The 15951-nt window shown below is 53.0% G+C and overlaps 1 protein-coding gene across 1 annotated transcript in view; it reads right to left on the bottom strand.

Moving 5' to 3' along the window:
* Nucleotides 1–15951, bottom strand: part of CELSR1 (cadherin, EGF LAG seven-pass G-type receptor 1) — a gene marked incomplete at its 5' end in the record, with an annotated part of 201612 nt that overhangs the window by 68539 nt on the left and 117122 nt on the right. Inside the window, one exon of the mRNA XM_011934791.1 lies at nucleotides 14146–14234. Coding sequence (XP_011790181.1) covers nucleotides 14146–14234 — 89 coding nt within the window. The remainder of the gene's footprint in view (nucleotides 1–14145; nucleotides 14235–15951) is intronic.

Raw genomic sequence — 15951 nt, 5'->3', positions numbered from 1 at the left:
GGGTCTAACCCCCGTTTCCCTGATGATTCTGGCCAAAGACAAAAGTGAGGAGTTCTCTGCTTTCCTGATGGACGTACCGTGCATTTGGAAACGCAAGAACCGTGGGTCCGGAGGCAGGAGTCCCCTGGGCATGTGTGCTCAGCGCCGGACGGAGATAAGCTCCTCCTCCAGGGCTCCATGATTCCCGGGTTAGTTAGTTTTGTTCTGGAAATGATCCAGCAGGGCACTGTGCCAGCCCCCACTGAGCCAGACCCTTGACCAAAGCCTCCAGTTCCACGGGAGGAAGCCAGGGGCATCTCAGCCATGCCCCTTTGGGAGCAGCCATCAGGACCAGGTCCCCTCTGCAGCCAGGCTGCTCCCCCAGGTATCCTGGGAGCCTGGGAATTTATGGGGATTTGCTCAGAGGGGGGTCTGCTTGCCAATGACAAATGAAGGGCCAACATGCAGTGAGATACAGCACCTTATCGGAAAGCAACATGTTCCCTTTCTTGGGGGTTTTATAGACAAAAAAATTGCTTGGTACAAACTGAGTGACCCTCAAGCACCCGGTGAGCAGCTCATTCACGTTCATCTAATTCATGTTCGTCTAATTCATATTTGTCTACCAGTGGGAGGCATCTAAATCCTACTGCTACTCCCAGCTGCAGAAATCCTGACAAGCGAGACAAGGGGCGCGCACGCTTCTGAGCTGCAGCCTCCTGGGGCCTCCTCCACATGGGCACGGGGACAGAGTGCCTGGGATGGGGCCTCTGAGCTTAACCCCCACAACACAGTAGCCTGAGTGTCCCGGGAAAAACAGGACAAAGCTTCAGGAAGGATGGCAGGTGGGCTACAGTTCCCTCCAAAACAACTTTTTGAGCAAGGAGAAAACGCTTACCAGAAATGTGCACACTCGCCCACTCACTCCTGTTCATTCACCCACACTCATGCATACTCAAACCCACGTGCCCACCTGCCCACTCACACTCGTGTGTTCACTCATCCACACTCGTGCATACTCAAACCCACATGTGCACACTCACCACTCACACTCAAGTGTGCCCTCACCCACACACATGCACTTATACTAGTGCACATTGATCCATGCTCACGTGCATACTCACACCCACTCCATGTGCCGTCACTCACATTCATGTGCACTTATTCATACACTCACACATGCATACTTACCCATACTCACGCACACTCACCCACAAACACGTGCACTCACCCTCGTGTGCACCCACCCCATTGTGCATACTCAAACCCACGTGCACTTACCCACACTCACTCAAATGTGCCCTCACCCACACGCACACTCATACATGTGCACTTACCCACACTCGAGCATACTCATCCACATTCACTGACATATACACTCACCTACACATTCAAATGTGCCCCCACACGTGCACTCATACTCACATGCACACTTACCCACACTCGTGCATACTCATCCACATTCACTCACATATACATTCACCCACACATGTGCACTCACCCACTCACACGGGTGCATTCATATATGCACACCTAGCCACTCATGTGCGTTCACTCACGGGTGCACTCAAGCACTCACCTACTCATGCACACATGCATATTTACCCCATGCTCACCCACACTCAAATGTGCACTCACTCACATTTACACGTGTGCTTTTCACACATGCACACATCCGCACTCACATGCGTACTCACCCAGGTGCCCACTCGCCCAGGTGCACTCACACACGTGCACACTCACATGTGGACACCCACTCACATGTCATTCATACTTGCATGTGCACACACATGTGCAGTCACATGTCCATACTCATTCATACTAGCACACACTTGTGTGCACACATGCTCACCCACATTCGTGCTCAAGCTTGCTTGTAAAATATACTCACTGTGCACACTCACTTTGTGCATACATGCAGCTTGCACACTAACACATGCTCATACAAAGCCACGGCCTGCTCCTGTTAAGACCTGATAGTCCCCTCTCTGTCCTTGATCTGGGCCCATAGGACCCCCTTCCTCCTGTGGTCAGTCCCCCTGCCTCTTTTTGCCCTGACGACCTTTCTGACCAGCCTCCCCTCCCTCCTGGTCTGCAAGCCACTAAGGGGTGACATGCTCAGAATCCGTGTGATAAGATGAAGGTGGGGAGAGGGCTGAGTTGGGGCAGAGAGCATGGAAGCGCTTGGAAAAGACAAGGAGAAGGTGGGGCCCAGGGATGGTCACGGCAGGAAAACACGACAGCCCTGGGATGGGAACTCCCAGAGTAGTGAATACACGGGTGGGTGAGAGCTGCTGGGTCCGTGGCTCTGCCTAACCCTGGCCCTCCCATCATCTACTCTGTGCCTCAGTTTCCTCATCTGTGAAACAGCAACAGCGCCTCCTCCAGGAGCTGACATGAGGATCACGTGGGGGACACACGCGAGCCTGGCACAAGACAGGACATCAGTCAGTACCCTTCAGCAACCACCTTCCCTGCCGAGGTGCTGGGGGGCAGAGGCAGGAAGGGCCGGGAGCCCAGAGAGGGGAGGCAGGCAGCCACGGGGCAGGACATCTCAGAGCCCCAGCAGTGAGGGGCTAGGTGGGGTGGGAAGGATGTAGGTGAGACAGAGGCTGGAGGACAGTGGCTATGATGCCAGACAGGAAGCAACCTCAACCGGGCGTGAAACTGAGGGCTGCCCCAGCCCTGGGGCGACTTTCCATAACAGGGTTCTGTAATACAAAGGCCCAGGGTGGGGCGGCGCTTGCCCCCGGGAATCACCCTGTTTCCGTAACAAGTGACTTTCTACCACCTGACCAGGCCCGTGTTTGGGAACGGAAACCAAGTGACTTATCTATTTCTGTCACATCGCACACCAGCAGCGGGGCACCCCCACCTGCCACAGCGCCTGCAGGCAGGGCCCCGCACCACATTTCTGGCAGGGCTCGCTGGCCACCCGAAGGCCCCTCTGTCGGCTTCTATGCCCCCATTACCTGGGCTCAAAGAGGCAGGAACATCCTGAGTCCGAGATGCAGGGTAAGTAAAGGCAGTGGTCGCAGACTTCACCACCCGACGGGACCATGTGCCGACTGCCTTCACAGAGGCCCCGCTACTGGATTTAAGGAACACCTGCTGGGGCTGGAGGAGCCAGAGAGGGCGTGGCCTTTCACACAGCCATGGAACACCTAGGGAGTATCCCCATCCCCTCCTCTTAAACATGCAACTTCCTATGAGACAGAAGCAAAGCCAACGAGGCCACAGGGGGGCAAAATCACGAGCCTGCGTGGCTGCCTCCTTTATCGTAAGGATTTTACAGACTTTGCAAGGCTTAATTAACTTTGTAAAAGTTTAGCTTCTTTATCTTACATATTCTATAAATCCAATTATCTTTTTATTATTTTTTGTTTTGTATTTGAGATGGAGTCTCACTCTGTCACCCACGCTGGAGTGCAGCAGTGCGGTCTTGGCTCACTGCAACCTCCACCTCCCAGGCTCAAGTGATTCTCCTGCCTCAGCCTCCCAAGTAGCTGAGATTACAGGCACCTGCCACCATGCCCGGCTAATTTTTTGTATTTTTTAGTAGAGACGGGGTTTTACCATGTTGGCCAGGCTAGTTTTGAACTCCTGACTTCAAGTGATCTGCCTGCCTTGGCCTCCCAAAGTGTTAGGATTATAGGCATGAGCCACCATGCCTGGCCCTCCAATATTTTTTTAAATAGAATATTTAAAAGAAAAAAACAAAAACGGCTCAAAATCCTATGACCCAGAGAACTGCTGTATTTTTTTTTAAATACAAAGAATAACCAAGTGCATGTAAGAAGGCACAGAAGGGCCTAAAAGGAACATGAAATCGACCTCGCTTTGCATCCTTCTTCCCACTGGTATCCACCTTTGCCACAGGGGCCGCCACGATGCCTCCTGCACTGCACGTCTGGCCTCTGCAATGCCACCTCCTGGCTCTTGCCACCAATGGTCTGTGTGTCTACCCTAGAGGCTGGGCTTGGCCACATGACCTGGGCAACAGGACATCAGGGCACAAGGACATGAGAGAAGTCCTGGAAAGCACCGTGCACTGGGACTCGCCCTCTCTGGCTGCTAGAAACCCCCTGCCACCAGGTGAACAGCCAGGCTAGCCTGCTGGAAGATGAGAGGCCCCAGATGCCATGGCTAAGGGCCAGGTCATATGAGTGAGGCCTTCACACAGCCCTGGCTGAATTGCATAGACCAGAAGAACCAGCAGCCAAACCACTACATCACGAGGAATAATAAATACCTGATTAAGACTCCATGCTTTAGGCAGTTTGTGACCTTGAAACAGCTATCCGATGAGAACTACTAACAAGTTTGGGCCGGGTGCGGTGGCTCACGCCTATAATCCCAGCACTCTGGGAGGCCGAGGCGGGCGGATCACCTGAGGTCAGGAGTTCGAGACCAGCCTGGCCAACATGGTGAAATCCCATCTCTACTAAAAATACAAAAATTAGCCAGGCGTGGTGGTGGTGGGCACCTGTACTCCCAGCTATTCGGGAGGCTGAGGCAGAAGAATCGCTTGAACCCGGGAGGTGGAGGTTGCAGTGAGCCGAGATCGCACCAGCCTGGGTGACAGAGTGAGACTCCATCTCAAAACAAACAAAAAAAACACAAGTTTGTTGTTTTAGAGAGCATAGAGTCATCCTTCAGAAAAAAACATATGTATTACCCCAGCATATATTTTAAATCTTTAAAAAAAAAAAATTTTTTTTGAGACAAGAGTCTCACTCTTTCACCCAGGTTGGAGTGCAGTGGTACAGTCATGGCTCACCGCAGCCTCGACCTTCCAGGCCCAAGTGGTCCTCCTCAGCCTCCCAAGACCACAGGCACATGCACCACACACCTGGCTAATTTTTTTTTTACTTTATATTTTGAAGAAATGTGTTCTCCCTATGTTGCCCAGGCTGATCTTGAATTCCTGAGCTCAAGCAATCCTCCCACCTCAGCCTCCCAAAGCGCTGGGGTTACAGGCGTGAGCCACCACGCCTGGCCTAAAAGTGATTTTGATGAAACTTTCTATTTTGAGACAAGTTTAGATGTACATGCAATTGTAAAAAATAATACAGAGAGATCCCATGTACCCCTTACAGTTTCCATCCACGGAAACACCCTGCAAAAAGACAGTGTAATATCCCAGGTACAGACACTGACACAGTCGAGACAGAATGTTCCATCACTGCAAGGACCCTGCCTTGTGGTCCTGTCATGGCCACACCCACTTCCCTCCTGTCCCCAGCCCAATACCAGGCAACCACTACTCTGTTTTCCATTGTTATTCTGTCATATTAAGAATGTCATAAAGGCCGGGGGGAGTGGCTTACGCCTGTAATTGCAACACTTTGAAGCCCAAGGTGGGTGGATCACTTGAGGTCAGGAGTTCGAGACCAGCTTGACCAACATGGTGAAACCCCCATCTCTACTAAAAATATAAAATTAGCCGAGCGTGGTGGTACGTGCCTGTAATCCCAGCTACTCGGGAGCCTGAGGCAGGAGAATCACTTGAACCCAGGATGTGGAGGTTGCAGTGAGCTGAGATCGTGCCACTGCACTCCAGCCTGGGATACGAGGCAAAACTCTAAAAAAAAAAAAAAACACAGACAAAAAAACACAATGTCACACAAATGGAATCACACAGTACAGTCCCTTTGGTGGTTGCCTTTTCCCACTCAGCAGAGAAGTTGTTTGGTGCTAAGATGTATTCCCTGTTCATATCAGTTTGTTTAACCATTCACCCAGTGACAGCCATCTGGGCGGTTTCCCATTTGGGGATATTATGAGAAGCTGCTGTACCACTTGTGCGCAGGTTTCCGCGTCAACATGAATTGCATCTATATTCATGAGGAACAGCGGTCTGCGGTTTTGTTTCGTCTGTCTTCGTCTGGTATTGGAATCAGGGTAATGCTTCATGAACTGAACTGGGAAATGTTCTCTCTTTTCTGGAAGAGACATTGCAGAACTGACGTAATTCTTTAAATATTTGTTAGAATTCTCTTGTGAAGCCATCTGGGCCTGGAGATTTCCTTTTTGGGAATGTTAAACTACGAATTCTATTTCCTCAATAGTTATACAGTCATTCAAATGACCGATTTCATCTTGGGTGAGTAGTAGTAGTTTTTTGAGGAGTTGGTCCGTGCATCTGGGTTTTAAATGTACACATGTTGTTTTTACTATTCCCTTATTACCCCTTCTAATGTCTACAGAGCCTATTTTATTCCTGATATTAGTAATTTGTCTTCCCTTTTTTTTTCCTTATCGGTCACACCAGAAGTTTTTCCCTCTTTGAAAAGATTCTGTTAATCTTCTTAAAGAATCAGCTCTTCGTTTCATTGATTTTCTCTATTGTTTTGTTGTTTCAATTTCACTGACTGCTACTCTTATCTTATTTATCCTTCTTTCTGCTGGCTTTGGGTTTATTTTACTATTATTCTAGGTTCTTGAAGTAAAAGCTTAGATTACTGATCTGAGACATCTCCCTTTTCTAATGTAAGTATTTAGTGCTATACACTTCCCTCTCAGCACTGCTTTAGCTGCATCCCACAGCTTTTCATATTTAGGATTTTTATTCCCTTTAAATTTGTTTTAAAAACCTTCCTTCTTCCCTTCCTCCCTTCTTTTTTGAGTAATGAAATATTTCGGTCAAGTCTCTATGCAGACCCATCTCCAATTGCTGGAGTCAGCTGGTACCATCAGGGCTGAGTGAGGCAGAGTAGCAAGCCTGGGGAGGGGGCAGCTGAGGAGGGGGCAGCCGGGGAGGGGGCTGAGTGAAGCTGTGGCCTGGTGGGGTTGGAAGGTTGTTTAAATGATGGAAGGTTGAGAAAAATCAATAACTATACTGAGGAAAATGAGAACAAGGTTCCTAACTGATAAACATTTACAAATATAGAAGAGGAAAAAAAAAAACAAGAAGAATGAACTCTAACTCTGCTTGGGCTGCTGTAACAAAATACCAGAGGCTGAGTGGCTTGTAAACAACACGCATCTGCTTCTCGCAGCTCTGGAAGTTGCGAGTCCCACGTCAAGGTGCTGGCTGATTCACGGTCTGGGGAGGGTCTGGCCCTGGTTCCTAGACCAGCACCTTCTTGCCACACCCTCACATGACAGAAGGGGTGAGGGGCAGTCTTGGGGCTCTTTTATGAGGACATTCATTCCACTCATGGGAGACCCTGATCACCTCCCAAAGGCTCCACTTCCTAATACTATCACCTTGGGGCTTAGGATTTCAATATATGAATTTGGGGGTGCTATGGTCTGAAGTGTCCTCTGAAGTTCACGTGTTGAAACTTCATGGCCAGTGGAATGGAATCAAGAGATGGGTTGGTAGGAGGTGGTAAAGTCATGAGGGTGGGCCCCTCAAGGATGGGATAAGGGCCTCAATAAAAGGGCCCACGGGAGCGGGTCCACCCTCTTGCATTCTTCTGCCACACGAGGACACCTGGACGCTGCCATTTATGAGGAATGGGCCTTCGCCAGGCCCCAAACCTGCAGGTGCTCAGGCTTCCAGCCTCTGGGACTCAGAGAAATCAATCTCTGTGGTTTGTAAGTACCCAGCCTCGGGTGTTCTGTTACCAAGCCGCACGAATGCGCTGGGACGGCATCAGGGGGACGTGAACATGCAGAGCAGAGCAAATGCGGCAGTGCTGCAGTGAAGTTTATGGCTTCCAATAGGGAGTGACAGGTAAATAGGAAAAAAGAATCAATATGAAGTGTGCGTGCGTGTATATATGTACACACACACACCTACACAGACGTCTGTGTCCTAGTTCTGCCCAGTAAGAGACACTGGGAGTGAGACAACCCAAAGCAATGAGCACACCAAGCACCCAGATCTGGAGTTCTAAATGCCACCCTCCACTAAAAGAACCAGGCTTGGCTGGGTGCAGTGGCTCACGCCTGTAATCTAACACTTTGGGAGGCCAAGGCAGGTGGATCACTTGAGGTCAGGAGTTAGAGAACAGCCTGGCCAACATAGTGAAACCCCAATCTCTACTAAAAATACAAAAATTAACCAGGTCTGGTGGTGAGCAGCTGTAATCCCAGCTACTCAGGAGGCTGAGGCAGGAAAATTGCTTGAACCCAGGAGGCTGAGGTTGCAGTGAGCCGAGACAGCGACAGAGGTACCTGGGTGACAGAGTGGGACTTCACCTCAAAATAAAATAAAATAAAATACACCCTACAACTAGGGCTTTTAAAATCTAGTAACAATATCCTGGGAGCTCCTCCCCTCATCGCTGCACAGAACCCCACTGCACTGTTGACAATGGTTGCTGACATTCCACTGTCTGAGGACCTTACTGCACACAACCCCACCGCACTGTTGGCAATGGTTGTTGACGTTCCACTGTCAGAGGACCTTACTGCACAGAACCCCACTGCACTGTTGGCAATGGTTGTTGACGTTCCACTGTCGGAGGACCTTACTGCACAGAACCCCACTGCACTATTGGCAAAGGTTGTTGACATTCCACTGTTGGAGGACCTTCTATTCTATTAAATACCTTCCGAGTTCGTTTCTGTAAGTTGGATTCTGTGTGTGTAGTTGGCACTCAATTAACATGGAAGGGAGGGAAAGAGAGGGTCACGTGACCTCACCCCAGGGGACCACACAACTGTCTAACCATGGCAGATCTGTAGAGCCCAGGAAGAGTTCCATCAAAAAATCGCACCCTGACACAAGTGTCTAGGTGGAAGCCCTTGAGTTTTTAGAACGTTTGCAGAAACAGAGAAGCTCCCCCGACCCCAGGGGTGCTCTGGGGGCACATTGCTCACTCTCCTTGGGACTTTGGGGTTTAATGTGCAGCACGGACCCAAGAGGTTTTGAATGACCTGACAAGCAACAGGGGAGCAATCCCTAATGACAGCAGGACCTGGGGTCGTCTCAAGGTCATGGAAATCTCAAAGCACTTAGATCCTCTGGCTCAACAGAAGCAGAGGCTGGTTGTCCAGAGGAGGTTTGTTGCAACCGGGCCTCATGCTGTCTTTATAAAAGCACTTTCCGCAGCATGCCAAAGACAGCCCCGCACCATCTCAGAATCACCAGAACCAGATGAAGCCAAATTGCCAAGACAGGGTCTCGAGGACTGCAGCAGCCAGCTCAGGCATGGGGCTTCACCACATGTGGTCTAGCCACATGTGGCCAGCACGGCGATCGCGACAAGCACAGCACCATCCCCGGCCAGGTGATGGATGCCGAGCGCCCCTTGAAGACCACCTGCTGCTCACATAGAGGCTGCTGCATCAAGCCCCGGCCCAGGGTCTTGCATCTCCACCTGACGCTACCAGGACTCCGTCTAGCTGAGCTCCCGTCTCACTAGCCCAGTGGTTCTCATCCAGGGCATGACTTCAGGGCCCTGACAATGATGAAGACCTCTTGGTTGTCAAAACTGGGTTAGGGGGAACAGCTGCAGTCTAGTGACCAGAGGTCAGCAATGCTGCCCAGAACAGGCCTCCCAGTGAAGGATCATCGTCCCCAAGGGGCAGCAGCGCCCAGGTGGGAAATCCCAGCACGGCTGCTCACCACCTCCCACATCTGCTTCATGCGGATCTCCCAGCAGCTCTGGGCCTCCTGGCGCCCCACCTCACTGCCTCATCTCACAGCCCACTCACGGGTCTCCAGCAGGCCACACCGCCTCGTGTCCATGTCAGGCACTACCTTCCCAGCATGTCCTTGCCTCCACAGCTGGCAAGGAGGTTGTGCTCCAGGCTCTGGGCAGGCTCAGCTGGCTTTGGAAGACACCGGGGCCAGGTGGGCACGAGCCACCCTTGCTTCCCCAGGGCCCCGTTAAACATCTTGCTGGCACCTCTGTGCCCCCGACTCTGCCAGGAGCTCCTGGAGCAAGGTAGCATCTAAAGGTGATCCCCGCAGGCAGCCTCAGAAAAGCACAAACAGGGAATGAGCGCTCAGTGCAGCCCCGAGGGTCCCCGTCCTCCCGGACGGCCCCTCCCCAGCACTGTCTCTGTGGGGAGGAAGCTTCTCCTGACACCTCCCGAACACCCAGGCTGCTGAGGGCAATAGGGGAGCAGCAAACACTTAAAGCGAATGAGGGCAAAACCTGATTCTCAAGTGGGAAGAACGGTTTTCCTTTTCCGTCAGGCACTTTCGCCCTTTTGGAAGTTGTGGTGGAAACACCTTCAAACCAGCCTTGGGGGAAAAAACAAACAAACAATCACGCTGGGGGTGAAGCAATGTCTGAGACTGCGCTGCGCGGCCCCAAACCTCCCGGGGTGGTTGCGGGAGTGGGGGCTGTGTTGTTTCATCTGTGCTTGGCGGAGCTCCACACAAACGTACAAGTGCCTGCCTTTGAAAAGACCTTCCTGGAAGCATGTCCGACTCCAATGCACCCTTTGGTTTTGCTGAAGGTGAATTAGACCAATAAACCTTCTCGTCTAAAATGTCATCAAGCAGAAAGGAAAAATAAACAGACTCTGCCTGCTCCCTGCCTGGGGGGGGTCCCTACCCTGTGGCTTCTGGAGGCGTTGGCCAATGGCAAGTCACATGGGAGGATAGAGGGAGGGAGGGGAGGGGTACCAGGAGGGCCCCAGGCCGGCTGTGCCTCTAACTCCTGTGCCCCTCTCCTGTGGCTTCTGACCAGGACCCCTTCTCTCTGGGCCCCAATCTGCCATTTCCCTTGATGCTCGAGGACTAAGGGCTGTCACAGCTCTGCTGCCACTGCCTCTAGCCGTGGGTTCCACACCGCTCCTCATGGATGCCCCAAGCCCTGCCCAGCCCTTTGTAAGTAACTCTTCCAGGGCTGGTCCCACTGGAGCACCCCATCTGCTTCCTGTGAGGACCCTGACTGCTCCACCAGCCTGGCAGCTCCCAGGCCCTGTGCACTGGCGGGTGGGGGAAGGGTCCCCGCAGGCTGCACATGGACGCAGTGCAGGAGGCCACTGACAGGCGATACCCAGGAGGTCATGCTCAGACCTAAAATGCAGGTGGCCCACGCCTCAGACACACAGCCGCCCTGGAGGGCGGGGGACAGAGAACGAGAGTGAAGAGAGGAGGCTGGGCAGCGGCGCGGCCCCCACCAATGCTTCCATCCTCACCACACTGTTGTATGCTGAACTTTTTCAAATATATTTTCTTAATCATCCCTAAAAATACAAAAACCAAAACCAGCAAGGTGGCGCAGCAGGTGAATGCAGCGTGCTGGGGAAAGCACACAGCTGGGTGGGGCGGGGGGGACGACCCTCCCCATCAGCCAAGGCAGGCGGGGACGCATGTGCAGAGGGGTTCCCTCAGTCATGTCACCCACTGCCCTCAAGACCACCCTTGTAGCCCTCACCCTGAGCCCCTCAACCCCTCACTGTCCAGCCCCAACACCTCCTTCCTGTGTGGGTCCTTTCCCAACCTGAGCCTGTCCCCTTCCCCAAAACCTTCCCTGGTGGCCCAAGGTCACCCCCAAGGTGGCTGCCGGAGGACGGGACCAGAGGTAACCTTGGAGACAAAGTGGAGGCCCAGAGAGGAGAGGAACCAGCCCCCAGAAGATTGTCTTCCTGACCTCAAGCTGGCCCTGCCACCTCTCCAGGCCCCCATACCACTCACAACCTGACTGGCCCCGCCCCCAGCTCAGGCACACTCCAGAGGAGACCGCTGCACCTGGGTTTGTCAGAGCTGCCACTCGGAGACAAGGTCACGGAGCAGCGGTGCCGTCTCCTCCTCGGGCAGATGCTCATAATCTCTGCTAACACATTCCTAGTGTGTGGCCCCGTCAGACCTGCTAATGGACGCCTAAAGGCACAGTAAAAACTGGTTGGTTTCCTCCATCAAATAACCTCAGGCAAGACAGAGAAGCATCCAGCGCTCACAGGAAAGGCCTAATCCCGCACGGGGGGCTGCACTCAGGCACCGCTGAAAGGACCTGGCCCTAGACACGGAAGCCGTGGATCCCGCTAATCCACCGTCCTCTGTTTATCTTCTTACGTGAGGCCCCCTCTCCTCCGGGACAGCGCAGGTGGCGTCCTGCACGGCGACTTTGCTCCTCTGAGCACCCGGAAGGGGGCGGCAGCAGGCGGGCCCCAGTAAACACTCACTGTGTTCAGAGCCGGGGCCGAGTGTGGACAGAGGTGACCGCAGCGGTGTCCCGGCTGCGAGTCCCTCCACAACTGCAGGCACACTGTTGCTTCTGCCATAGGCAGACGATGATTCTGGAGTGTTGGGCACCGATGGGGAGACCAAGGCGGACTCAACCTCCCCCCGCCCACCCCCTCCCCAGCAAAAAACGTTCATCCCTGGACTTTGTTTTCTGACACGCGCAGGAAGGAAAATGTGTCACCTATGCCCTACGCTTCCCTGACGATGGGGCACGGTCTCCAAGGTCCCCTGTGGCCCAGCCGTTGGCAGGCACCACCCCAGGGGGCATCGAGCTCTGATGTCCAGCCCCAGCTGGCTGGAAGGGCACAATAGGAAGGGTCACAGGGTCAGAGTAGGCAGCGCCAGGCAGCAGGACGCAGGGGCCATCTGTGCAGCTTACCCAGGTGAATGCACTTCACACTGGCTAGCACTGCCCCACACAGCCACAGAACGGCACCATATCAAGAAAAGACTCAGTCTTTGAAATGGACAATGGCAGCAAATGGATCCGCGTCTGTGAGGGCTGCCCTCTTCCTCTTGCTCAGCCCTGAGCCCCTCACCCCACCAGCCCCCGCGCCTCTGTCGAGCACACGGTTCTCCATCCATCAGCCAGGCCCCACCAGGGGTGACATCCAACGTGCGGCAGCCCAGACCCCGCCCAGACACCTGCCAGCCTTCTCTCAGTATCCCCCCAAACCCCACCAGCACCACCCATCTGTCCTCCTCCCAAATGAGGCTCAAGCTCCACCTGCCCTGGGCTGGCACTGATGGGACAGAGGACAAAAACCATGGTCTCTCTGCAGGTGACCACTACTTGGAGTCTGTGTGGCATGCCTGGGAGATGATGGGATATTCAAGGCAGATGTGAGGGGCGGGTCAGGGAGGTAGAGGGACGCCGGTGGACAGCACGGAAAGGAGAGTGAAAGCCGGTGGACGCAGCACTGCGACCTCAGGCCCAGTGACCGGACCCCAAATGCTGGCGAGTCGCAGCCAGACATAGTGGCTGTGAAAGAAGGAAGGCGCTGTCTCCACAGAAGGACTGGCTCAATTCTCCTGGAGGACAGAGGATCCCTCATCTGCCAACCAAGCTTAGGCCTCGGCCTCGTGGAAGTCTGGGAAGTGGGGCACGGGGGGGGCGACCGGGCTCCAGGAGGGGCCAGTAAGACCCCCGCAGACCCATGAGCACGTGGGGGCACACCCTGGAGCTTCCCAAGAAGAGAAAAGGGGTTTGCACAATCACAGCCGTGGAAAGCATGGCATTTTGATGCAAAAAACAATGTGTTTCCTTACAAACCAAGGAACAGCAAAATAAAGCGAAACCAAAACCACCCGGGTGGCCTTCACGGCGCTTCCTTGGACAGTGTTCTGGCTTTCCAGTTTACATCCACGTAGAGCGGACAATCTTGGCTGCAGAGTCATGTATGAACGGCCCAGAATTTCAGCCACTAGTAAATACTCTGGCCAAGGCAGCTGCAAATGAATAAGCCTTTTCTGTGTCCTTCCCCCAGCAAAGGTGATCTCCGGGGTCCATGTCCCTCCCCGACACCAAGCTCCAGGTGGGAGGCCCATGACCCCACCACAGGGCTCAGGTGTATTTACACAGACCCTCCACAAATGTGCATTTCCTAAACCACTTTTTCCAATAGCACATTTAAAAACCATTTCAGAGCACAAATGTCTTAAGACAGAAAATCTACCAGGGCACCTTTTTTCCTTTTTTTTTTTTTTTTTTTTTAATCCAGATGGAGTTTTGCTCTGTTACCTAGGCTGGAATGCAGCGGCACGATCTCGGCTCACCGTAACTTTCGCCTCCCAGGCTCAAGTGATTCTCCTGCCTCAGCCTCCTGAGTAGCTGGGATTACAGGCACCCACCACCACGCCCAGCTAATTTTTAAATTTTTGTATTTTTGGTAGAGACAGGGTTTCACCACGTCGGCCAAGCTGGTCTCAAATTCCTGACCTCAGGTAATCCACCCACCTCGGCTTCTCAAAGTGCTGGGATTACAGGCATGAGCCACTGCGCCCTGCTCCACGGCACCTTCTTGAGCCACCCTGGGGCCGGGGGGAAGTGGTGGGGACTGTCTTACCTTGTTGTAGTACTGCACCTGCACAGAGTGCCACCGCCCGTCACTTACACCGCCGGGAACCTTGGGTGCCACAGTCGTCGTCGTCTCACCTGCACGGTGGGAGGGAGATCCAGAGAGAAAGCAGAGGTTGGCAGGGCCACTGGGGACTGGGGATCGGGCTGTGAGGCACTGGGGGAGACAGGTGGCCACGCCCTCCCTCCCCTCCCCACAGCACCATGGTGGGAGGCGCCCACCGCTCCATCCATTTTCTTTTCTGGTTACAAAAGTAATTCTTGTTCCTCTTTTCTGGTTTTGTTTGTTTTGAGATGGAGTCTCACTCTGTCACCCAGGCTGGAATGCAGTGGCGCGATCTCGGCTCACTGTCACCTCCGCCTCCTGGGTTCAAGCGATTCTCCTGCCTCCGCCTCCTGAGTAGCTGGGATTACAGGCGTCTGCCATCATGCCTGGCTAATTTTTGTATTTTTAGTAGAGACGGGATTTCGACATGTTGGCCAGGCTAGTCTCGAACTCCTGACCTCGTGATCTGCCTGCCTTGGCCTCACAAAGTGCTGGGATTACAGGCGTGAGCCACTGCACGTGGCCTTGTTCCTCTTTTTTAAATATGAAAAAATGTAAGCACAGAAAACCCATCTGTCTGTACCAGCAGCAGTCACACCTACACCGCACCAGTGGTCGAATTCTTTTCCTATGCATTGCATCAACGTAGACAAAATCATCAAAACCAATTCCCCTTTAGGTCACTTAATCAAATAAATGTCATCTCAGGTTTTTAACAACTCTTAAACCACATAACACGTCCCATCGTGAGGTCGCAGATGCGTCTCTTGTGCATCTCTGCTTCGGGGTGTTTGTCACTTTCACCCCTTGAGCTCCTGCTGCAGTGGGGCGGGCGAGTCCCTTTGGGGATTCTGGAGCACAACCCTGAATCAGCAGCAGCTGGGAGGAAGGAGGTTCAGGGGCACCAAAGGACAGGTGCGGTGGGTACCAGGTCCCAGGCAGGGAATGCCGTCTCCAGGGAACCAGCAGGAGATCTGGAAACGGGGTATGGGAGACACCGGCCAGAGGAATAGCCTAATCCCAACTCACAGAGCCTGGAGGGCTGTGGCCACCGCTCCCACAGTGGCTGGCTGCTGTTACAGGTGCCTCCCTTTCTTTACTGTGTATAGAAAACCAAGCTCCATCCTCCACCATCACACACACGTCATTCAACACGGGCCAGGGTTCTAGAGACAGAAGCACCTCTGAGCCATTGTGGTGAACTTCCAGGTGAAGGAGGAGATGGCAGAATTCACTCCTAAAAGTCAAGTGTGCCAGGCTGAGCCTGGTGGCTCACACCTGTAATCCCGGCACTTTGGGAGGCCAAGGTGGGAGGATCACTTGAGGTCAGGAGTTCAAGACCAGCCTGGCCAACATAGTGAAACCCAGTCTCTACTAAAAATACAAAAATTAGCCAGGCGTGGTGAAATGTGCCTGTATTCCCAGCTACTTGAGAGGCTGAGGCATGGGAATCGCTTGAACCTGGGAGGTGGAGGTTGCAGTGAGCAAATATTGCACCACTGTACTCCAGCCTGGGTGAAAGAGGGAGACTGTCTCAACACAAGAACAAAAACAAAAAAAAGTCATGTGTGCCAGAAAAACACAGATATACCTGTTGGAAGTCTGGAGAAATGTTCTTTCCTAACTGGAATAACATGGTTAATGGCCTTGTCAAGATATATATTTTTTTGTTTGTTTGTTTGTTTTGTTTTTGTTTTTGTTTTTGAGACGGGAGTCTCGCTCTGTCGTCCAGGCTGGACTGCAGTGGCC

This window comes from Colobus angolensis, unplaced genomic scaffold, assembly GCF_000951035.1.
Source record: "Colobus angolensis palliatus isolate OR3802 unplaced genomic scaffold, Cang.pa_1.0 Scaffold138, whole genome shotgun sequence".
In the NCBI taxonomy this organism is placed as follows: domain Eukaryota; kingdom Metazoa; phylum Chordata; class Mammalia; order Primates; family Cercopithecidae; genus Colobus; species Colobus angolensis.
Note: the sequence above shows the minus strand (reverse complement) of the source record. Positions and strands in the feature narration are given on the sequence as shown.